Consider the following 25394-nt stretch of genomic DNA (forward strand, 5'->3'; position numbering starts at 1 on the left):
ATCTGCAAATGCAACAGTTCGGGGCCCCATCCCCCAGAACTGGTTGTTCAAACTTTGACCAGCATACACCTGTATTTAATCCTTGCTACAACCTTATGAAGTTGGTTTCACCATTTAATAAATGAGAAAACTGAGGATCAGAGTGATTAATATACTTGCCATCTCTCATGTTGCTAATAAGCTATAGAATTTGAAATTAAATCTAGTTTGTTTGATTCTAGAATGTGGACTTCTGTTATAGCACATTGCTTTCTTTTTTGAATCCTTTGAGAGGGTTGGCTAAATTTCTAGGTGATCGTCAATATACTTTGATCACAAACATTTTCTATTCCAAGTTAATGGCTTTATTGAAGATACTCCTCTAGTAAATAGCAGCCTCAGGACATTTCACTTTATCAGTTTGTTTCTGTTTTAAGCATTCTTCTCTTTACCTGTTTTCTTTCCTAACTCCTCTTTGTGGAATGTAAAATGCACCCAGAAAATATTTGTTAAATGAAAAAATGATGACCCTATAATATGAAATTAGTTTTTTCTACGGGATTATTTAATAGTTACATAAAGGGCAAATTAGCATACCCTGCTCTAATTAAAACCATAGGTTAAACATTTTCCCAAAATGCCACAGTACTGTGTGAGAAATACTCTATGTTGAATCAGAGTTGATAAATGTTTGAAAAAGGTGTAGCTTACTCTCAAGCAACTAAGGGATTTTCAGTGCATTTTTAATTAAATAGAAGTGCAACACAGACTATACAATTGTTCAGTTCTACCCTATGTTGAGTTACATTATTATGTAAATTGAATAGTTAAGCTGAAAATTACTTTAGTCTTCACATAGACTTAAATCTTTTCAACTTTTGTGGTGTGGAATTGACTTCTTCTGTTGTGTTTTTATTTGTATTTCTGAAGCAAGGAGAAGTCAGACTGAAATGTTTGAAAGCTCTACAAAGTCTATATACCAATAGAGAATTATTCCCCAAGTTGGAGTTATTCACTAACCGATTCAAGGTAAGCATCAAAAATGCTTAGCTTATTTTGTTTTTTACTTTTAACATGCTAGTTCTAGCTAGTTTAGCAAATAACCTTACCATAACAAGTGTTTAGCTCATATTCTTTTCTACATATTTTTTAAATAAGTCTGTATTAAATAGATTAATGAATCTCTGCTTTACAAAAGATATTACCAACATGAGTTCGTATGTATTGCCTTCAGCAGAAGGCTCTCCTGCTTTAAAATAATATTTTCTTTATATATAACTTTTTATAATTATATTAATTTTGTACATGAAGTGTTACTAGTCTCGGTGTTAGGGAATGCCAGTTGATGAGAAAGATTTTAGATTATGAACATTTATACTAACCACCTCCTTTATATGTGTAAGACTATGATAATATGGTTTTAAGAGTAAAGCTTTCTATTTAATCTATCATTAATCTTGCATATACTTCCCAAAGATATTCTCTTGGGTCAGTCCCAATTTATTTTCTGCTCATGTTTCATTTGATTTTTAACTTTTTTTTCAGGATCGCATTGTATCAATGACACTTGATAAGGAATATGATGTTGCTGTGGAAGCTATTCGATTGGTTACTCTGATACTTCAGTAAGTATATTTGTTAATAATTTAATCTTGATATTTTAATGTCTTTTTCCCAGCTTTATTGATGTACTTCACATACATAACCCTAATATATATTGTTATCACATTAGATTCTACTTTTACATTTTAAGGAAATGTTTTCTGTTTGTCTCTCTTTTTGTTTTTTATTTTGACTTTGTTTGTTTCTTCAATGTAGAAGTTTTCTTTTGCAGTCCAGAGGAAATATCAGCAAAGTAAATACCTTTCTATTTTTAAAAAGAGAGCAAGAAAGAGAAGGTATCCAAAGGGATAGGTTTTTCAAATAGGCTTCTTTGGAATGGTATAGAAGTAGGGGAAGGGAAATAAGCCATTTAAATTGTGTCATTCGTATGATAGAGATTTTTTTAATAGCAGTAGTTTTTATCTATAGAGCTTTGACTAAAAACTGGGAAGAATGCATGTGAGAGAATGCATGTCTTAGCAAAATCATTACAAATCCTTCTCCCAGTTTGTTACATTGTTTCTATCATACACCATGTACCATCTGTACCATGTCTACTGTTTTGATCTTTTCTACCCCTTTATGCTCTAGTACCATATTCTTTATCATTGTAGCTTTATGATATATGTTATAAGCAAGACCTCCCCTTTTTGGTTGATTCCTTTTTCTTTGCCTTTCTTTTTAAAACCACTAGCTACCTGTGGATTATTTTTCTTCTGTATGATTTTTTTAAGTACATTTGTCTAATTGCTCAAAAACTTCGGCATTTTAAATATTAGAATTGCATTTGGGGTGCCTGGGTGGCTCGGTTGGTTAAGTATCTGACTTCGGCTCAGGTCATGACAATCTTGCGGTCCATGGGTTCGAGCCCCGCGTTAGGCTCTGTGCTGATAGCTCAGAGCCTGGAACCTGCTTCAGGTTTTGTGTCTCCCTCTCTCTGCCCCTGCCCCACTCACACTCTGTCTCAAAAATGAATAAATGTTAAAAAAAAAATTTTTTTAAATATTAGAACTGCATTTGTTACCGAACAATCTTTCATTCCTAACTGCTAACTCGGGAAACCAAATGAGTAAACCTTAGTGTTCTGCTGCAGCCATACTTCTTCCCGAGGAATAATGAAGCAACTGGACAAATCGAAAGCATAGCTCCTGTCTAGATTTGCCAACACTGTTGCCAAACAAACTCAGAGAAACTCATTGTAAGAGAAGCCAGTACTCAAGAGATGAGGGCTTGGAAAAGAGAAAGGGAGAAGTTTATTCGGGGTGCTGGCAGCCGAGGGACATGGCAAGCTCAGGTCTTACCAACTGACTTCTGCATCAGCAAGATGGACACCTAGAGTTTTATAGGGAGAGGTTCTGGGGGGGTACGTACAAGAGAGCAGGCAAATAGCGCATCATCGTGGACGAGGATCAGTATGTGTTCAGCCCACCATCATGGACAGGGAAGGGATGTGTGGGGTGTGGTCTTCCCAGGCATTCTGTTACTATTAGGGCTTTTCTGGTCTGGCAGTAAGGATGTTCCAGTCATTGCAAAACACCTTTAGCAGTGGTGCCTCAAGAAGCTGTGATAGGAAATCATCACAATGGGTTTGGTTAGAACATGTTTGGTGAGAGTTAAGCTGTCTTGTCTGTTTTTGGTTTTAACTATTGAGGTCTGTGGTTGAGGAAAAGGGCTGGCTAACACATTGAATTTTATGATAGATTTAGGAGAGAATTCAGTTTTTTACAATTTTGTGTCATTTATGCATTAAACTGATGCATTTCTCTATTCAAATCCCATTAGATATTCTACATAAGGTTTAATTTTTTCATAAAAGTATTTCTTAGGTCAATTCTGAAATATTTTATGGTTTTGTTGTTATATGATTAGTATTTAGTGTTAATGATATTTTCTACCTGATTATTGCTGAGACACAGAAATGTTTAATTTTTATGTTAGTCTTATACATGCAACCTGTTAGAACTCTCATGTATTCTGATGAATTGTCGATTCTTTAGAGTTACTATGTAGATGATTATATATCACCTGCAAACAATTTCAGTTTTGTCTCATTTCCTCCCCTTAACACTTTGGCTTCATTCTCATGCTAATTGCATTAGGCAGGACTTTGAGCACTGTGATGTATCACTGAGAGTGAATCTTTTTATTCTTGTTCTAGGATGGCATCTAAAGTTCTTGTTGCTGTGGTTTCTAAGATAGGTTTTTGATAAATGATAGAAATCCCTTTGTATTATAAGTTTTCTGGGAGGTTCCTTTCATGTATTGATGAGACTGAATGAAATTAATAATTTGGTGGTAAATCACCCTGGCATTTCTAGAATAAATCATATTTGAACAGAATATATTTGGTTTTATTGTGCTTTGCTTGAATACAGTGTCATATTTAATATCTTGGGATTTTCACATCTGTGTTTATGTCTAAATTTGACAGAATTTTTTTGTCCTTTATCCAATTTTGAAATCTAGGTTTTATCCTCTTTGTAAAATTATCTTCAGTAATTTCTTGCCTTCCCTTTCTGAAACAAATGTTCTGTGACAGATTAATACTTCCTTGCAATTTTGAGAGTATACTCTTATCAAAGCCATGTTACTTTTGAATTTGAGGAAAAAAAGTCTTTGATTCCCATTTTTACTTCTTCATTGGTTATCTGTCTAAATTAACTTTTATTTCTTATTGTACTAATTTTGGCTTTTAGAAACATTTTTTATATATCCGTTTCATCACAGTTTTTAAATTTTACAGTTGATATTTTTATTACTCTATAAAACTGTGCTATTTCTCTTTTTCATCTATTTTATTTGTATCCTCTTTTTGTTGATCAGTCATGTCTGTCTTACTATTTTTGTTTTTGAGAGACAGAGAACTTGAGCAGGGGAGGGGCAGAAGGAGAGAGAATCTTAAGCAGGTTCCATGCTCAGTACAGAGCCTAACGCAGAGCTCAATATCATGACCATTGGATAATGACCTTAGCCAAAATCAAGAGTCAGATGCTTAACTGCCTGAGTTCCCAGGCACCCCTATCTTACCTTCTTTTTAATGAACTAGCTTCTTTAAGTCATTTGTTTCATGTTTTCTAATAATTATACTTAAAGTAATAAATACGCTTTTAAGTACTCTTTTACTACTTTTCAAAAAAATTGGACATAAAGTGTTTGTATATACATTTAGTGAAAAATATTTTGATTATTTTTATGATTACTGATTTAATTATGGATTATTCAGTGGTAGGTTTCTGTTCCTTCCAAATCAGATTGTCTTAAGTTGTCCTTTTTTATTTTATTGTATTATCTGAGAATGTGTTCTGAGTGGTTTGGTCATTTTTCTGTATTTTCTAAATATGTTTTAAAAACAACTAACTGCGTGTACAGTTATGTATTTATATTCATTACTTTGAATTTATTTAAATTACCTATATCTTTGAACTTTTTTCCTTTTCAAGTCTATTTTAAAATATTTGACACCCTAGTTATTGTTTCCTTGTAAATTTCACAAACTTACCAGTATCTTTCCCTCAAATAAAAAAATACTTGACATTCACCTGTCTGTTTTGTTGGAATTATCTGGAGTTTAAGATATGTATTGTTAAGGGTGTGTGTGTGTGTCCATCCATCCTTGTGTGTCCTTTATCTAATTTCAATACTTGCTCATTTAGACAAGAGTAAACTTCTCTTTGATATTTCTTCATCCTTTGTTTCTGTGGAAGAGTAATTATTTCGTAGACTTCTCCAAGATTATTTCTCCTGCTGGTTTATTTCTTGAAGAATGTTTCAAATCATCTGAGACCTTGTTGGCTAAAAAATCCTACTTTCTTCACACTTCAGAAAATGGTTTGGCTGGTTTCAAAAGTCTAGTTTTAAGGTTCTTTTCTCCATTTTCATTGGAGGAGATTTGGGTACAACCTTCTTTAAAAGGTACAGTTATGGCCCTCCAGCTCTATCAGATATCCTGATTCATTAGGTACATTGGTCCTTTTAGGGATTCCTCAGAGATCTCTCCCCACTCTAGGTATTTGTGACTTCAATTTCCCGAGTAGATGGTACCTCCTCTGGCTATTTACTTTTGAGTCTCAGCCCCTGACTTTCATATTTCCTCTGTTGGCGTTGCTTGCCCTATAGGTAGTCTTGTTGGGCAAAGTCTTTTAAAACTATTCAGACTGGCTCCCTTTAAGTATTCCGTATCCAGCCTACAGGTAACACAGCCATTTATGAATGGTCCCCTTGTATCCCTTCTCATCTTAATTTACTACCATGTGTTGCTCCAGTCAGCTTTTCACATTTACACTTTTTTAAGTTCTACACCTGGTACCATTTCCTTAAACCTCCTCACAATTGTAAGGGATGTTTATAAAATTTTTATAGTGGTTCTCTGAAACTTTGGCTCTAATTTCTCTGGGGGAGGTTTCGGAGTTACACAATACTCTGACATTTTCTCTTGAAAGAAATACTCTCTATCCATTGTATTGCTCAATCCCCTGATTTCTATTTGTATATTATTTTTGTGAGTAATGAGCTGAGGATCACAAAACCAGCTTTCTAGTCTTTGACAGCGTTTGTATGAAATGATCTGGCCTTATTTCTCTTGGCTTATGGGATCTCTATCAAAATAACATGTAAAGTCACATGTAATCCTGTTATATCTCCTTTAAATTCTTTTTCTATCTGTTAATTTTCCTTCTTTGGGTATAGATTATTTTCTTTTCACTTATAAATTTGGGTTCCTGAGTTATCTCATTAAATTTTGTTTCCTGTGAGTTTAACTTTCTCGTAAAGGTATTAGCTAATTTAGCTGATGTCATCATATAATTGGGGGAAGGAATAAAACTTAGGCCTTAGCCTTGTACCTCTCCTCATAATTTAGGGGTATGAGTTGGACATGGGCAAAACATTTCTGCTTCAAGACAGAAAACCTCTGGTTATAATTTGTAACTTCTCCTTGACAGTGTTAAAACTGTCTCCTTCAGTGGTAATCTCATGACTCTCAGAGTATGGAAGGGAAATACAGGGACGTTTAGGTCATGGGCTAGCCAGTCTGCCTAAACATACTGTTAATTTTTCAGTGCCTCTTGGTTCCAACACAACCCTATTGTAACCCTCTCATGCTATATTTGGCTACTGTTTTTGCTTCACAGTGGAATTAGAACAGGCATTGATGAGAGGGGGAAAAATATACTTTAAAAAAAAAATGCTCTAACCTGTTTGCCATCCTTGATACGCAGCCCTTTTTCATTCAGAACTACAGCCTCTTATACTGTGATGCAACTACCTTCTTTTGCTGCAAAGGTTACTCTGATTTTCTGGTTATTTGACAGTTCCTTCAATTTCCTCTTCTGAGGCATATCTAGGATTGAATTCTGAGGAATGAACTTATACCCCTACATCTTGTCAAGTACCTGTACAGCCTGAGAATTCTGTACTTTATTCATTGTTCATCTTTAATTGTATCAGACCTTTTTAAACATGTTAATAGTCAGGAAATGGATGTTCCTTTTTTGGAAAAAAAATTAAAAACACATTGCTGAAATGGCTCCTACTTTAAGAATACATGAATAGAAAGATGAGGAATTTGTGTAAGTGAAGGAATGGTTTTGACTACTGAATCCACTTTATATAGAAAGAAGACAAAGTGGTATTGTAAATATAGTGATAAAATATAATTTAAAATGGACATTTTTCTGGGACACCTGGCTGGTTCAGTCAGTGGATCATGTAACTCTTGATCTCGAGTTCGTTAGTTCAGGCCCCATATTGAATGTAGAGCTTATTACTTAAAAAGAAAGAGAGAGGGAGCAAGGAAGTAAGAAAAGAAAGAAAGACAGTTCTGGAAAGAAGAGTTACCTACTATAATAATAATTTAACTGTGAAAGGGACAGATATATTCCTAGTGCCTGTCAACAAAAATGTTAGGCACATTTAAAGAAATTTAGCTAATTTGGGCTGCTATATCCCAAGGTGTACGTACCATGGGTGTCTATGTGTGGAAAGAAACGTGGACATTTTATTTTCTTATTTTATCTGTATTTTCTGAATTTTACATAATGATGATTAGGTATATTTTATAATGAAAGAGAAATACACTTTCAAAGTAAGATTAAAAGAGACAAAAATAAAGTCAGTATGCCTTGAGCTTTTATGAACTTTACAAAATTTAAATAGAGATAGAACTGAAAGTAAACATTTATTTTGGCTCAGATGTTGCTTTCTGAATTTTTCAGTGGAAGTGAAGAAGCTCTTTCCAATGAAGACTGTGAAAATGTTTACCACTTGGTGTACTCAGCACATCGCCCTGTTGCTGTGGCAGCTGGAGAATTCCTTCACAAAAAGTGAGTTAATGATCTTTGAAAACAGTTTCTAATTTTGCATTTTGTTTTGTTGTTGTTTTAGTGTTAGTGGAAGAAAGTAATAGTGACTAAAAACAGTGCTACAAGTGGCCACTTCAAATTCTGGGGACTATAATTTGCTTACAACCTTATGTGCATATCACGAATCAGATCCGCATAAGACTGATGTCCCTTGTGACATACTCCTTTTCCCTGAAATCTAAAAGGATGGTTCTCAGCTAGAGGTGTGAGTGGAGATTGGGGAAGTGCATGAAGTTTATAAAAGCTCCACATGAAGTTTATAATTTATATTTCATTTCACCAGGGTTTTTTTTCCCCTCTCTTAAAATTCTTAGTTCTCATCACCTTCTCAACATTTGTAATCTAAAATCACCTTCAAAATGCCTTCCAACTTTTCATGTTTTTTTTTCACTCTTTCTATGGGGGTGAAGATTATTTTGACCAGTAATTTATAATGATTCTGAAAGCTATACAGTTGCGGTTTAATTAAAAAGCAAAACTTTTATCTTATTACTGAAAAGGCTTGAGCTAATGAGATTTTATGAGTATAATTGTTCTTATGCAGTACATTTTGATGGTGGCCTACTGTATGTTCTATAATTTATTAGTAAATCATTCTTAAAGTATAAACATATTTGGGAGGGGGCTGTGTTTTACTTTGTTTTTGTTTTTTCGTTTATAGATTTAACTTAGTGACTTTGATCATTGGCAGGTGAACCCCAAAAGTCTACTACATGTAGTAATTTGTGACTATGCTAAGCACAGATATAAATCATGCACCAGGCATCTGTTGTGCATGGGTGATTAACTTTCATAATGAGCAGGCCTAGCCCTCCATTCAGCATCTGCATCTCAGTGCTGCAGCAACAAACTGTTGTGTACTCACTGGTACCTCTCAAAGTGGGAAAAGTTATTTCTATGTGAAAAATCTTTCTTTAAGACAGAAGTTGACTACTAGTACATGCTGGTAATGAAAGTAAGGAAGAATGTCCAGATTTTTCAAGCATGACTTTTTTTAAAGTAATATATTGAATTTGCCACTGACTGTGACATCTATGGCTAGTAGAACCGTTCTCTTTCCATATTTATCTTGAGGTGTTGTCTGTCACAAATATCAAGGGTGTACTATAGTCTTAACTTTTCTTCCTTTTCCAGGACTGTTATATTCTCATTAGCGTCTGTTCTCTACTTTACTTTTCAAAAAGCTTTGTGTTTTTAGAATTTATTGCTATTATAGTTTCTGTGAAAAAATAGATTATAGAGATTGGTTGGTTCTCTACAGAATAGAGACCATAAACTGGCAGCACTTGTGTCAGAAAGACCCTTTGATATATCTTATTTTATCTACATTGTATTTTGCTAAGTTTGAAATACTTGCTAAAAAGTTTAAAATTGGAATGTTCTACATTAAAAGCCACAAGTGTAATAAGCCTTTGTTATTTCTTATTTCTTTGTGAAAATGAAGCCAATTCCTATTCAAATGGAAGGTTCACTCAATAAGCTTGTTCTATGCCCTTGCCCTTGAGATACAGTTTGAGAACTTTTGATTCTTAATGATGTCTTTGAGCATTCTCCCATCATTTAATATTGTGATCTTTAAAATCTTAACAAGTAAGCTGTAGAATAGCCCCAGGAGTTCTATGATTAAGTTTAGAAGAAAATATGCCTGCATGCACATACACATTTAGTCTGTTTAGCAGCTTAGTTTATAAGCTTATACACAAGGTTAACCATACATCCATAAATTAGTAAAACATATCTGAAATGAGTACTTTAATGTCATCAAAAGTCTATAATTTAGTTTTAGAAAAATTAGGTTAATTCCTCAGTACCTGATATAATTATCTAATTTTGTACATTTTAGTTATAAAGGACCCTCATTTTTTTCCCATTTATTCTTTCCTCTGAAAGCCACCCAAGCAAACAGAACTTTCTCTTAAACCAGTCTGATAGCTATGCTGATGTAGCTTCAAAGTAATGCTCTAATCTTTTCCCCCTGCCATATAGCTTCCCCTTCCCTTCTCCCCCAAAACTCAATTTCTCTGTACTCATTTTCTGCTTGAGATTGGTTTATTTTTATGTTATTCTGTACTCATTTTCTGCTTGAGATTGGTTTATTTTTATGTTATATGAAATTATTCTCTTTATTCAGTTATTTAGCCTCTCATCTGAAAGGCCCACTGTAATTTCCATAATTAAACCATCATATACTATATCACTATTTCTACTGTTTTGTTTTTCCTTATAACACCTGAGATAGCATATATTTACCTACTATTTATTTCTATCCATTAGAGTGAGAGCTCAGTGAGAATAGGAAGTTTGTCTTTGTTCACTGTTATATCCCATTTAGCTAGAGCAATGCCTGGGAATAAGGCACCTATAGCAGTCTTTAAGGTTTTTTTTAGAATAAATCTTATTAGCCAATGAAAAATTTCAAGTCATATCTTCATCATATTTTAGAAGTTTTGTCACTAAGTGATATTTTTTAAAATTTCCAGTTTATGTCATTTTATTCTGTAGTTAGTACTGTTTTTAGGTAATGAGCTGAAAAGAATGCTAGAAACAATTGTTACAAGTGTGAATTTTTATAATTGTTGATAGAACATTTGGTTAAATTCTTTAATAACTTGACTCTGAAATTAATATTTAAGAAAATAGGACTATTTAAAATTATATATTCTAGTATCATATAGGATAAAACAGTTTATATTTTTCATAAATACTTGAATACTGCTAAGTTAAAAAGCTTCCTTTTACAGTGTATATATGATTGAATTGTACAAAATTCTTTAGATCTAACCATTTTTTAGCCTATAAAAATATCAGTTACATGGTTTGAAATAAATCAGTAACCTGATCTCTGATAGTTTGTTTTTTTAACACTGAAATAATTTGCACAGTGAAGGAAAAGACTAAAATGCATATCTATGCAGGTTTGTAACACTCTTGTTTTGTTACTTATTTCTAGGCTGTTTAGCAGACATGATCCACAAGCAGAAGAAGCATTAGCAAAGAGGAGGGGAAGGAATAGTCCAAATGGGAACCTCATTAGAATGCTGGTTCTTTTCTTTCTTGAAAGTGAGGTAAATTTTAACATAGCTCTTTGTTTTATTTTTGTATTAGATTAAATTTTAAATAAAATTTTTATTTAATTCATTGCAATTAATTGCTATTTTTCAATCCTATGAAAATAAGCCTGTTTCTTACAGAATTGCCTGCATGGATTTCCTGATTATAGAATCTCTATTCTGCCTTTTGTAGGAGTACATATGTAGGTGTGGGTCAACACTGAATAGAGGCTAACAGTTTTTAAACTTTTATAATATAGTACTGCATACCTGTTTGTTGTTCCTCTTTGTTTTTCTTGAATTTCTGCCTGTAGCTTTTAAATTATATAAAGAGCCTGTGAAAATTGTCAGGTTGTAAATTAGTTCTAACTTGTTTGAAAATTACATTTTTTAAAGACAAATAAAAATATGAATTTAAATGTTTTAATTGAAAGATTATAATCTCCATTAGCAGTATTTCCATGTGACATTTTGATGTCAGTTATCCTTAAATAATTTTGTAATTAACATTCATAATGTAGTGTCAATCAGAATCTGCTTCCACAAGTGAACTTTGGTTTGCCCACTAAAATGCTCTTTGGTATTAGAACCTACTGCTAGTATGACACTGAGGGAATGGTAAACTAAACCTAAAGAGAGTCCCTGAATGAATAAACTACTTGTCTTAGAAATGAGTGGGAACAGAATTAAAATGGAGAAAATCTAGAAATCTTGGACCCTGAATTTTACTTGGAAAAATATTTTTGGTTTGTGTCGAATGTCCAGGAAGGTAAGATACTTCAAAGATTCTTATTCAAATTTGAAAGTACTGAAGAAACTGTAGGAATGAGAAATAGACAAACAGGCAGCTTATATGAAAATTGAGATCAGAGAGAATTAGGAACTGTGTCAATGGAATGAGTGGAGTTAGGGCAAAACAGGGCAGAAGAGTTACTGATATTTTTTAAGCAAATTGGAATGAACAGAAAATGAATAAAGAAACAAAACGTCTGGAGAGTTACATTCGAGTAAAGGATGTTTTTGGAATAGTGTTTTAAATACATATAGAAATTACATGGGGATCTTGTTAAATAGCATACCCGTTCTATTCAGTAGCTTTGGGATGTGGTGTAGCATATTCTAAATATTTTTAGATGCATATTTATGTTGTTTATGCCTCTGGTCCAGAGACTGACTACACTTTATGTTGTAAGGGTTTAAAACATTTTCTTAACAAAGCAAGTGTAGATATAGAATGGTGTAAAATACAAAATACTTGTAAGGTTTAAGATAAAACACTAAATATTCAGTAAATATCACCCTTGTGATAGGCCATTTCAAGTTATACCTTTAGCCATATAGGTTTTAAAGGAGCATGATTACAAGTATTACAGAAAATCAGGTTCTGTATGAAAATTTGACTTTAGTAACAACAATAGTTTCAAAAACTGATAGGGATGGGATATGCAAATGATATTTTTTTAATGTTTATTTATTTATAGGTTGGGGGAGAGAGAGAATCTCAAGCAGGCTCTGCATTGTCAATGCAGAGCCCGACTCAGGGCTCAGTCTCAGGAACCATGAGATCATGACCTGAGCCAAAATCAGGAGTTGAACACTTAACCAACTGAGCCACGCAGGCACCCCTATGCAAATACTATTTAAACTATTTGTTGAAAAGTTTAAGGAATATGTGATAATTTGGACTAACTGATCTTGATTATTAATTGAAGGAAAAATTTTCAAATCTCTGAAAGCTCAAGGACTTTTTGATATTTTAAAAGGTATAAGTACTTAGTTTTATAGTTTCATTTTTTTAATTAAAGCAGTAATTTATAATGTATATTACTGTTCTATTTTCAGGTGGCATTACTGTATTCCTGTGTTTGCCGCTGTTTACTGAAATGTTATAAGAAGATTAAAATATATTTCCCACTCCTCTATGGCATTCTTTTCAGTTGCAGAACGACTGCAAATCATATTTATTTTTTAGTTGGTTCATAATCATAATATGCTCTTTATGCCCTCCTCTGTTTCATAAGAAACATTGTTTATTAAAATCTTCCTTCTTGCCCTATAAAACTAGTGTACACCTGGAGCCGGATGCTTGTTAAAGCCATACTCTTAGGGTGGGATTCTGATGGTGTCCTACTCTGAATTATTCTTTGTTTTACTACAACACATTAATTAGTAATATTTTAGTAATAGACTTATATAAAGTGGAGTTGCAAGAGACCCTAGAAGTCATAACATAGAATGAATCCAACTTAGGGGCACCTGGGTGGCTCAGTCAGTTAGCGTCCAACTTTGTTTCAGGTCATGATCTCACAGTTCAGTTCATGAGTTCAAGCCCCACATTGGGCACTCTGCTGTCAGTGCAGAGCCTGCTTCAGATCCTTTGTCCCCCTCTCTCTCTGCCCTTCGACCCCCACTTAAAAATAAATAAACATTTTAAAAATTTTAAAAAAGAATGAGTTTAACTTATAGATGAGTTAACTAGTCAATTAACTAGGATTAACTGGAAGGATTATCCTATTGCTTTCCTTTTTCTTTTACTGGATGACAAGAGTGACATTTTAGTAATAGAATTCTAAAATACTGAATTAAAAGAAGTTTATAGTCCATGGAGTAGCTTCCATGAATTACAGGTGAAATAATGGAGATTAAGAGATAGGTCTAAACTAGTTGTTAATTTTCTTTTCTTTTTGTATCAGAAAGTAACATTTTAAAGCCAATACAACCTTTATAGCATTCAGTGATTTCAATGATAAAATACCTTGTGTATTTTAGACGTATGACAATCAGTACTTGAATGTGGTAGGTCCAGGTTCCTAATGTGACCATAGAACTTACTATAGAAACTGAGGCTTTTCAGAGTGACAAAAATGTTATTAATAATTATTCCACAGCAACTAGCATAGCCTAAGACATTGCTAGATAATATACAGAAGTATGGTCACCCTCCTTCTAAGCATATGAAATGATGAAGTTAATTATATCAGTCATTTAAGACAGAAAATTAACAGATTTATTGACATATCCAAGAAATCTCTACAGAGTGATCATGAATGATAGTATATGAATGATAACTTTTTTTTTATGTATTCAAGATACAACAATAACTGGCTTTATTTCAGCAGAGAATAAAACCCCATATAAGAGTATTTAGAATTTTAAGCTTAGTAACTTGGGATAATTATTTGCACTGTGAATGATTTTTCATAAAAAGAATCAAAATAAGATTCCATTATACAGTGAACTCCTTATTGTATTTAACTACTTGGCAGAAAAGTCAGCAGGCAGAGAAAATTTCAGTTAAAATATTATGAGTAATTTTGAAGCCAATTAAAGATGAATCAGAATATACCCAGAAAATTGTAATTACTCACCAGGGAAATGAGATTAATTTGTCTTACATATAGGTTTAAAGGAGAACCTATGAAATAAATTACACTCAGATATAGAAGAGTAAAATCCACCTTGATATAGATATAATTTTATATATAATCTTAATTTATATGTTACATATAGTTTTTAAATAAATTTAAATGTAATTTTAATTATTTTGATACACAATGACTCTTTATAGAGTTACTGTTTTTTAAATCTAATTCCTGAAGAATGCTTCCTGAAGTATGCTTCCAGATACTTGATTTTCATGCTGTTTTTATAAAATTATGATACCAGAAACTATTTTTAGAAAATTTATTTTTGTTTCATTGTTAGTGCTCCACATGCTTTTTATTCCCAGGATTTTTTATAGCCACTGAGAACACTTCAAGGCCTTCCTTTCGATAGCTTTATCTTTCACTACCAATAGATCCTTGGTATAAAGTGTCTGAAAGATGATTACAAGCTTTTACTGGCCATGTTAGAATTTTTTTTATCAGACATGGACTTACGTGGTATTCTTGAGGAGATTTGAAACTAGCAAGTTATGTGGTCTTCACAGATGCCCCAAGATAGAGAGACTGTATCATAAACATTATGTCAAACTAATTCCTGACTGATCATGTTATGCTAATTATTGTTGCTAATATTGGTGAATTTGAAACTCATAATCAGAAAATGGGCCAACACATTGTCATGTCCTTCTAGTATACACATTCAGTTTGCAAGAAGTGGTTACTGGTGTTAACAGAAGGGTTCTACTAAGCCACCATCTTAACTAATCAAAAAGATAAGGAAGTTGTCAAAGAAGTTAGCAAGTATATTGAGAGTATTGGCTATCACATACAAAAAAATTTCTGGAACAATGACAACATACATACCTGAGCTAAGTTTTAATATGCTGTGGTTCAAGGCATAGAGAAATCATTTTTTAAAATGCCAATGGTAATAGAATTATACTATTTAAAGCCTTGAATTGTGCCAACAACTCATTCACCTGAAAACTTTATGCTGAATATCTCAAGATGAAAGAACTGTGAGGAATTTGTGGAAGCTATAAAGTACGTTATTATGAATTCTATTAGAGTTAAATAACCCGGAGTCCCATACAAGGCACAAAAATAGAGGGAAATTTTTAGAGGTTTCCTGATAGATATCTGAAATAAAGCAAAGGTCAGAGCAGAACAGGCTAGTAAAAGGATTAAGCTATAGGTAGTAATTAAGTGGCTGCCTTTAGTTGAGCTTATTCTTCACTTTACAAGTATATTTGGGATGTGGACCTTGGTCTGAGAACAAAGGAGCTGATGTATGCCCCAGATAATTTATAGCCACCAGGAGGAACAGGGAACTTTGGCATTCAAAAGACATTGCATACCTACAGGTTAGAGGGAAAAGGCTGCCCGATTATAGATTCTAGATTCTCTCTTTTCACTTCCCCTGTACAACCAAGGAACCCAGGACTTTGCAATCAGACTTAAGAAAGGGATTCTAGCTACCAGTATTCTTGAATCTGGAGTATTAACATTACATGAACTAGCAACCACGAATCACTGAAACTTGAGCAAGCATAAAACCCAACATACTGATGAAAATTTTTGATTAATTCCCCTGAATGTAAGAAGTTATTATGAAAGAGGAGGGGAGTTCATAGAACTTAAAAACATGATTTCCAAAATTTAGAGGTGAAGCAGCTCATTAAATGGCCCACATGAACCTAGTCAAAGATTGACTATAGATTAAACCATGGGGTTTTTCCAGAAGATGGAACAAAAGAATTGTGAGAAGGAAATTAAAAGACAGGTAGTACAGATTAAGTTTTATCATCTAGTTAGGAGTTCTGTGGAGAGAATAGAGAAGAGGAACTAATCTAAGGACAGGCAGTTAAAATGTTTACTACCCATGTACCCTATATACAGAGTATTACTTGAGGATGTTTTCTAGAAAAATAAAAAACAAATACACTAAAAGGAAAATAAGAAATGTCAGTAACATTGGTGAGCAAATAAATCTGAAAAAAACTAAAACTAAACCTAAATATATGATAGTGAAACTTAAGGCAAATACCTAAAATTATTCTTAAAATGTGGGAGTGTAATGTAAACTTAAATGAAGAGAAGTAAATAAATGTGTTAGCAACCTTAGTGACGGAAAATAGATGTTAGAAAATAAACTGAAAAAAGCACAGATAAGACAAGAAAATGTCATCAGTAGAGCACAGGGAATCAGTTGCCAGGAGAATTTCCAATATCAGTTATCTCAGTAAATGTATAATTGGATTAACATGCTTTATAAAAGGCAGATTGTCATTTAGGGTGAAATAAAATGAAAAGTATTGTTTTTAAAACATTAATCAACACAGGAAGTAAACAAGCTGAATAAAGGCTAGATATAATTAACAAATGCTTAAAGAAGGCTGGGGAGACAGTATCATATAAGATAAGCCAGAATTGAGAACCAAATATATTAAGAGAAAGGAGGTTTTATATGTATTGAAGGTCTAATCCACCAAAAATACAATTGTGAATCTTTTTTACACCTGTTTTACAGACATATGTAACGTGCACATAGGCATAAAAGCAAGTTTATTGAACATGGGGGAGGAGTTAATTGTGATGAAGTAGACAATAAAATCTATTATTTTAACTATTTTGAAGTGTATAGTTCATTGGCATTAAGTACAGTTACATGACTGTGCAACTATCAATGCCATCCATCTCTAGAACTTTTTAAAAATCTTCCTGAACTGAAACTCTGTACCCTTAAATAATAACTCCATTCCAGCATAGGTTTTAATAGCTACAACTTGAAAATGATTGATTTTTCTGTTTTCTGCTGCAAATTTTCATTTTTGAAACCAAGTTGTACACTACTTGTACCTGTCATTGTTGGAATGATGTTACTGATGGCCTAGGAATAGTTTTCTAAGATATGTAAATTTGGAAAGTTTGAATGTATCTTGCTGTAAACTTTTGCCTGTGTTCTTTCTAAGCAGAGATAGTAATAAGTATTATCTACTCTGGAGAAAATCATTGGAAAACTGTGTGTGCATATGCATGTGCATATATGTATGTGTGGCTTTCCTGAGGCATTTGAGGAATGGAAGATTTGAAATACGATGGAAATGAAGTATAGAATTAAGGAGTGCAAATGAAGCAGAACTTTAAATATATCATCAAAATGCACATAGAAGAATTAATGATAGAATTAGGAGTGAGGATGAAAACCAGCTCACTTCTCAGTTATGCCAGTATATCAGCAAACAACCAGTACATCTAGAAAGGACACTTTTATACATTTTGGGACCAGTATTCGTGATGTGAAAACTATTGTCTCTCACTAGTACAAGCACATAAAACTGAAGTAAGAATTGTATGAAATAGTACTTAAACTTTATATGTGCTATATACTCTTTTCTATTTTTTTTTTTTTAATATTGGTCTCAATGTATTAAATTAGTTTTAACAAGAAACTAGTTTGGGCTTCGCTGGATGTCATGAGCCTCAAGGGTGGAAGAACTTTTTTACAATAAGGGTGGAGAAGTTAGTTATAGTAGCAGAAATCAGAGCAACACCAACATCTCTACTTACCTTCTCTGAGGAGCTTTTTGAGTAATATTCTTCATGGTGTAATAACTAACAAGTGGTAGAGAGTGTACTGTGAAGTGTTTGATGAGGAACATGAGAGTGTTTGTTACTGTGGAAACATAGATTCCAAAGAAGATTGTCAAGAGTAACGAGCAGCAAAAAATTGGTTTGGGGTGAGATGGGAATGCATTGAGTTAAATGGAAATTACAATACGAAAGAAAAGAAATACAGTAGCTTAACATAACATTTTGACCTTGACCAAGATGAGAGATGTAAAGTAAGTAATTCTGACACCAAATTTTCAAATGGAATTCTGGGAGAAAGGAATATATGTCCTTTTTTAAAAAAAGCTAGTTCTAGAAACAAATCAAGAATAATGAAAAGTGACCTTGATCTAATTTATAATTTCAGGAATTCTGTTAACTAGTTATACTTTCAGTTTCCTCATCTATAAATGATGCCGTTGGACTAGGAGATAGATCCTTAACCTTACTACTGGAAAAAACAAAAAATTATCAAGTCTTCATACTGCATCCCCATTATTTACAATGACATACAAATATGTTTATTGTTTTCTAAGTGGCTCTTGGAAATATTGTGACCAAGCCATTTCATTTATGAAGAAAATGGTTTATCAAATTGAAATTATTATTAGTAGTTTCTTCATTAAATGTTCTTCAGTCACAGTTGATTTGTTATTTTTAGTTACATGAACATGCAGCCTACTTGGTGGACAGTTTGTGGGAGAGCTCTCAAGAACTATTGAAAGACTGGGAATGTATGACAGAGTTGCTATTAGAAGAACCTGTTCAAGGAGAGGAAGGTATAGTATTTTGACAAGTTGATTTACATGGTGTTTGGGTTTTCATGAATAATCATACCATCCTATATAGGTCACTTCTTAAAATTAAATATATGTAAGCACACTGTGTGTCTTTTTGCAAAGAGAACAATTTGTTTCCTGTAACAAGTAAGAATGTCTCTATAGTTTATAAAGTTTATAACATCTCTATAGTTTTTAGAGTTTATAACATCGTTCTAGATTAAGACTGCTACCATGCTGCACAGTTTTTAAAAATCCATGTGTTGTGTAATACTCAAAAAAGTTTTCTTTATGCTGATTTAAGACACAAAATACTGATGTACTTCATTAAAAAAAAAAAAATGTGCCCCTAGAATTTTACTGTATTTATGTGTGAATTTGGAAAAGGATTTAATTAGACCAGAGCCATCCCCTTTTATTATATTTTCTTAAATATTAAAACCAGGAAATAAAAAGTCATTTACCTAGTTTCAAGAAATAGAAATAATTGTTATATGAAAATTTCTGAAGTATGTATCTTACTACATGTTACATAATTAATATGAACAGCAAAATGGATATGTATATTTAATAAAGTATTTATATTCTAATTCTAAAAGCTTATATGAATATGAGCTCCTTAACACTAGAAATGCTTTTTCCTACAAATGGTTTGTTTTTCAAACTAACCCATGATAATACTTTAAAGAACTGCTGTTTTACTTAATCCATACAACAGACCTGGAATATGGACACTTTGATATAAGTGACACTTGGGGTGAACCAAACATGGACTTCAGAATCAAAAGAAATACATTCAGATTTTTAACTCTTATCTTTTGTCACTAGAATTCTCATTTTTTTCTGATTGTTAGCTTCTTTTTCTTCATAATACAGAGGTTATTTTCTTTACATATCTTATGTGGGTTTTGTGAGGATTAAATAAGGTAGTATACTTTTGATTTCCTCTTCGGTTTCCCCTATTTTTTTTTTTCTGTGTGGTTCAGCCCTCTGGGATATAAGAATAAAATGAGGGGGCGCCTGGGTGGCGCAGTCGGTTAAGCGTCCGACTTCAGCCAGGTCACGATCTCACGGTCCGTGAGTTCGAGCCCCGCGTCAGGCTCTGGGCTGATGGCTCAGAGCCTGGAGCCTGTTTCCGATTCTGTGTCTCCCTCTCTGTCTGCTCCTCCCCCATTCATGCTCTGTCTCTCTCTGTCCCAAAAATAAATAAACGTTGAAAAAAAAATTAAAAAAAAAAAATTAAAAAAAAAAGAATAAAATGAGCCATCTCCTGCAATAGACTACCTGAACAGGTCACTAGGAAAGTGATCATCCCCTAGTGTTCTTTCTAAGCAGTGATGCTAATTGGCATTATCTACTCTGACTTTAACAAATTCAGTGAGAGAAACAACAGGTATGCATCATATACAAATACACTCCAGTAAAGTGGCTCACATTGCCTCATTTAAACAAATATTTGCCTCACACCTCATTCTTAATCTGTAACAAAAATCCTTCCCCAAATTTTCCCAGACCCTCTTTTAAGGTGCAGGTATTTATAGTATATTTGACCCTACTTTATAATTTACTTTATTCTCATGTGTTTTTCTCCCTGGATATCCTTGTTAAGAAGATGGCCCTATTTCAAAATTGATGGTCCAACTAGTTTCACTAGGTCAAACTCTCAACATTACACCAAAATTTTCTCTTTATTTTACTTACACGGGTTCCTGCTACATTCACTGACTTTATGCATTCTGTTTCTAGTGAATCTTAACATTTTCTCTAATAAAATACAGTCCAGTCAACACTTGAGCAAAGTGCCTGCCATAGTATATAGTAGTACGTTCCATTCATTTTTTTTACCCTTGACTGTTTCCAGAGAATCAGCGTATTATCAGAGTGGGTTAGAACTTGTTGTTTTTTCTTTTTGTCATCCCATGCTCTATAAGATTATTTCCAAGGAGAAGAAGGGAGGCAGGGGAATATAAATTACGGAAAGAATAGACAAAGTGCTATGCTTTGGTACTTTTAACCTTTTACTCATTTAAATAAGATATGTCAGTCAGTAAATAGTAATTACTATGTCAGTTGTCAAGGTGTTTTGCATGGATTTATCTTGTTGAAATAACTACGTACTCTTAGATGTTTTGTGATTTAAGTTTAGTTAAGACATTGGGTTTAACTTCAGTCAAGAAGTTAGTTTGGTTTAGCGTGACATAGGTTTGTTTAGTTTGATTTTAGCTAGAAAAGTGAGTTATAAAATGGGAAAAAAGTTTTTAAGTGAACCAAAGTTTTAGGATATGAAGGCAAGGCTGAAGAGATTATGAATAACAAGCACAAAACTGTATCTATATCATGACTCCACTTTTTTCACACATTTGTTCCCATGCATGCTGTACCACATACTAGCTCAGGCATGGAATGGCATCCAAAGCAATCTTCTTTGCTAGTATTTAGCTGTATTTTCTGGTAACAAAATACCACTAGTAACCTTTATTTTTGAGAGTGATTAGAAATTAAGTTATGTTTTAGGTAGGTGGAGCATGACAGTGGATGAAAGTTCAGTTAACAGTTGGAGACAGAGGACTGAAATTTGGGGAAACAGACACATTGTTAAAGATTTACAATAGCAGTTTAAATCATCATATCCTAAAGAATGCCTCATGGTGTTTTTAAGGGTCAAGTTGTGGTGGTGATGGTGGTGGTGGTGTTTTGTTGATATGTGTGTGTGTGTGTGTGTGTGTGTGTGTGTGTGTGTGTGTGTTAGCAGAATCAAATTACTGGATAAATTTTTAGTATAATATGAGGGCCTGGGTAACAGGTAGCCAGGTAACAAAACCATAACTAAGTCATTTGACTTATGTGGTTTTCTGCTTCTTCATCTGTTAAAAAGAAAATCCCAAAAAATCTAGTGTAGATAATCTTCTGTGGTCATTTCTGCTAGTAGAATTCTAGTATCTAGGTACTGGATAAAGTATATATGGGCAAATGGAATTCTTCAAAGCAGGAATCATTAATTTATTTACAATTTTAAAATATTTATTAACCACCTTCTGTATTCTAACTGTAACACTAAGCACTCAGGGTGAATTCCTGAGCGAGGTCAGCTAACTGCCCATAAGAAGTTTACATTCTCTTAACGAAGGCAGATCAAAACCAAGTAAAAGAATAATTTAGGAGTTAATAAGTGTGATGGATGATAATATTATGAGGGGTCTATCTTTAGACTGAATCCCTAAAGGAAGAATTCGCTGAGGAGGCCACCTGTGAGTCAAGAAACTGAAGGATGAGGGGGCGCCTGGGTGGCTCAGTCAGTCAGGCACCTGACTTTCGCTTAGGTCATGATCTCGCAGTTCATGGGTTCAAGCCCCACATCGGGCTCTGTGCTGACAGCTCGGAGCCTGGAGCCTGCTTTGAATTGATTCTGTGTCTCCCTTTCTCTCTGCCCCTCCCCTGCTCATGTTTTCTCTTTCTCTCTCTCTCTCTCTCTCTCTCTCTCTCTCTCTCTCTCTCTCTCACACACACACACACACACACACACAAATAAACATTTAAAAAAAAAAAAAGAATCTGAAGGATGAGGAGGCTAGCCATGGGAAGTGTCAAAAGAGAGCCTCCTAGGTAGGGTAGATAGCAATTATAGAGGATCTGAAGCATGAATGATATTATGTTGCAGGAGCTGCAGTAGCTAGAGTGTAGTGAACCAATGGCACAAGATGAGATACAGCCAGAAGCCAGATAATGTAGAACATTTTAGCTTGTAAGGAGATTTATTTAGTTCATTCTAAGTAATAGGCATGCAAAGATTTTAAACATGGGAGTGATATGATCCAATTCATATTTTAAGAAAAGTGATATTTGCAAACATCATTTGGAATAGGCAGAAGACCAGTTCGGAAACTGCCGTGATGGTCTGTATGGGAAATGATAATAAAAATATAGAAGAGGAAGATGAATTATAAAGAAAAAGAAAAAAAAGAGCCCATGGCTGAGTTTTAAAGATTGTGGCTAGGGGACAAAAGCAGGAAGGGCAAGAGAGACTAAGAGCCTCTAGCAAGCTATATAAAAAAGGTAGTAAGAAATTATTATACCCTATAGAAGCTCAGTAAAGAGGATGTTCAAGAGACCTGGGGTTAATAACATATATTACAGAGAAGAAGAAAAACTGCAAAGATTATTAGTTTTAGTGGTGATTTAGGTTGTTGGTGACTTTTAAGCATTTCTTTTCAATCGTAGTCAGGGAAAGAAGCCACAGTTCAAGGTGATGTGAATAAAACATTAGTGAGGAAATGGAGATAATGTACAAAGAGGTTTCCGAAGCTTTAGAAAGTTGTATAGTTACCTGCTAATTCATAGTGCAAACAGCTACCCATTTCTTACCCTCACTGTGGCTGTTTGGCTCTTGTCTGTGACTTATGGCTTGTTATGCTTTTAAATTTTATTATTTGGCTTGGCTGTCATATCTCAAAGGGAATTTCAATTAAATTTTAACTGTTTTGAGTTTACCATGTCTAAATAGATGATTCAAAATTATAAACTAACAAAATTAATGTCATTGGACACTGTAAGGTTGGGTTATTCTTCAACACTAAGGATTTTTATACAGAGTAGGGGAATGTTTCTGTACTTGATAAGTTCTCTCTCCTCATTTTCTACACAACTAAATTTTCTTCATAAGTAAAAGAAAATACATTTAGTTCATAGACAAACTTGTCATTCCTTTTATCAAATGTGAAAAAGTATAAAATTCTAGAATCATAAAAATAGAAACTTAGTTGTTTTATTGAGTGGGAAGCTTTTTTCCTTTTATTTGGATCAAGGAGTATAAATGGAAGAGCTGAAGCTATTTCATGTGGCTTTCCTAAGACAGGCTGAACTTCATGTGTTTTTCCTAAGACAATTAAAATGTTAAAACCAAAAAATGATTGCATTAAGATATCCATACATCATATTATACAGGATGATTTTAGTACAGAATAAAAAGGACAGGATTTTATTATGTCTTTTCCTTCTCATTGATATTGCCCATTTTTTTAATAATCAATATAACTTCTAAAGCTTAATCTCTTTTAATTTATACCTAAGTCTGTCTCTATAATCCCCGTATCTTTTAGCCTTTAACATAAATAAGTATACAGAGAAAGGGGGAGAGAGGCAGACAGATAGAATTAAGCTATTCAAATCAGTGTCAAATTTCTATCTTTAAAAATATATAGGAATGAATTCGATAAGAAAAGTACCAAATCAGTGTGAAGAAAACCATAGCATTTTGTTAATTTGACATTAGATAAGATCTCAAAAATAAAGAGCTATGCTATGTACTTGACTGAAAATATTACAAAAATGTCCATTCTTCCCGTGTAGTATATAATTTTTTTTTTTTTCAATACCAATGCAAGAAGTGCCTGAGTGGCTCAGTCAGTTGAGCACTCAACTCTGGATTCTGCCTCTGGTCATGACCCTGGGGTCATGGGGTCAAACCACGCGTCAGGCTCCACACTGAGCATGGAGCATACTTGGGATTCTCTCTCCCTCTGCCCCACTCATGCTCTCTCGCTCTCTCTCTCTCTCTCTCTCTGTGTCTCTCAAATAAGAAAATAAAATAAAATACCAGTTTGAATTCCAGTGGGTTTCTGCAAGTTCTTCAAGATGAGATGAGAGGAGGAACTAAGCAAAATGATTTCATATAAAATGTTTTCTTTTGTTTAAAAGGATAGTGCTTAAGAGCACAGACCCAGGAATCAGACTACCTGAGTCCATGTCTTGACTCCACTACTACCTGAGTACTTTGAAAGTTACTTAACTCTGTGGCTCACTTTCCCTATCTGTAAAGTGTGAAGATATTAGTTCTATCTCTTGGAATTGTGTTGAAGATAAAACAAGTTAACATACAAATCAGTTACAACAGTGCCTTACTCATAATAAGTGCTTAATTAGGAATGTGTGGGTGGCTCAGTCAGTTAAGTGTCCAACTTCAGCTCAGGTCATGATCTCGGGGTTCACAGTTAGAGCACTGCTTCAGGCTCTCTACTCATAGCTCAGAGCCTGGGGCCTGCTTCGGATTCTGTGTCTCCCTCCCTCTTTTTGCCCCTCCCCCACTCATGCTCTTGTCTTTCTCTCTAAAAAATAAACATTAAAAAATTTTTTTTCAGTGCTTAATTGTTTGCTATTAACATTATAGAAATTAGAAAATATTTAGAAAAAGGCCTGGGTAAGGGAATCTTGTTCAACTAAATGTTCAGATTAGTTGAATTAAGTTATATATTAAGGTGTAACACATTATAAAGCAGCTATCATCAAAATAGGATGGCGTTGTAATAGAAATAGACAAATAGATTAGTGAACCTAAAGAATCCAGAAATCATTTAACCATATATGAGAGCCTAAAACATTTTTTAAATGTTTAAGTGGGACATTTAAATGCAGGGAAAGCTGGTTTACTTAACAATGGTAGAGGCATAATTGGCTGTTCATCTGGTGTAGGAATAAATAGGCCATATTCATGCAACCAGCAGAAATAAATTTCAGACAGAATAAATTTATAAAAGCTAGAGAGAGAGAAGAAAATGAATTAGAAAATATATTTTTAGGGACGCCTGGATGGCTCACTCAGTTGAGCATCTGACCTCAACTCAGGTCACGATC

At 33.7% G+C, this 25394-nt stretch overlaps 1 protein-coding gene across 4 annotated transcripts in view; it reads left to right on the forward strand.

Annotated features, from left to right (window-relative positions):
• The window catches only part of STAG1 (stromal antigen 1), a 394549-nt gene that overhangs the window by 286166 nt on the left and 82989 nt on the right, over window positions 1-25394 (forward strand). For all 4 annotated transcript variants that reach the window (XM_027061785.2, XM_053221416.1, XM_027061786.2 and 1 more), the window contains 5 exons: window positions 910-1008; window positions 1525-1604; window positions 7794-7901; window positions 10891-11005; window positions 18650-18767. In XM_027061785.2, coding sequence (XP_026917586.1) covers window positions 910-1008; window positions 1525-1604; window positions 7794-7901; window positions 10891-11005; window positions 18650-18767 — 520 coding nt within the window. The remainder of the gene's footprint in view (window positions 1-909; window positions 1009-1524; window positions 1605-7793; window positions 7902-10890; window positions 11006-18649; window positions 18768-25394) is intronic.

The sequence above is a fragment of the Acinonyx jubatus genome, chromosome C2, assembly GCF_027475565.1.
Source record: "Acinonyx jubatus isolate Ajub_Pintada_27869175 chromosome C2, VMU_Ajub_asm_v1.0, whole genome shotgun sequence".
Lineage (NCBI taxonomy): Eukaryota > Metazoa > Chordata > Mammalia > Carnivora > Felidae > Acinonyx > Acinonyx jubatus.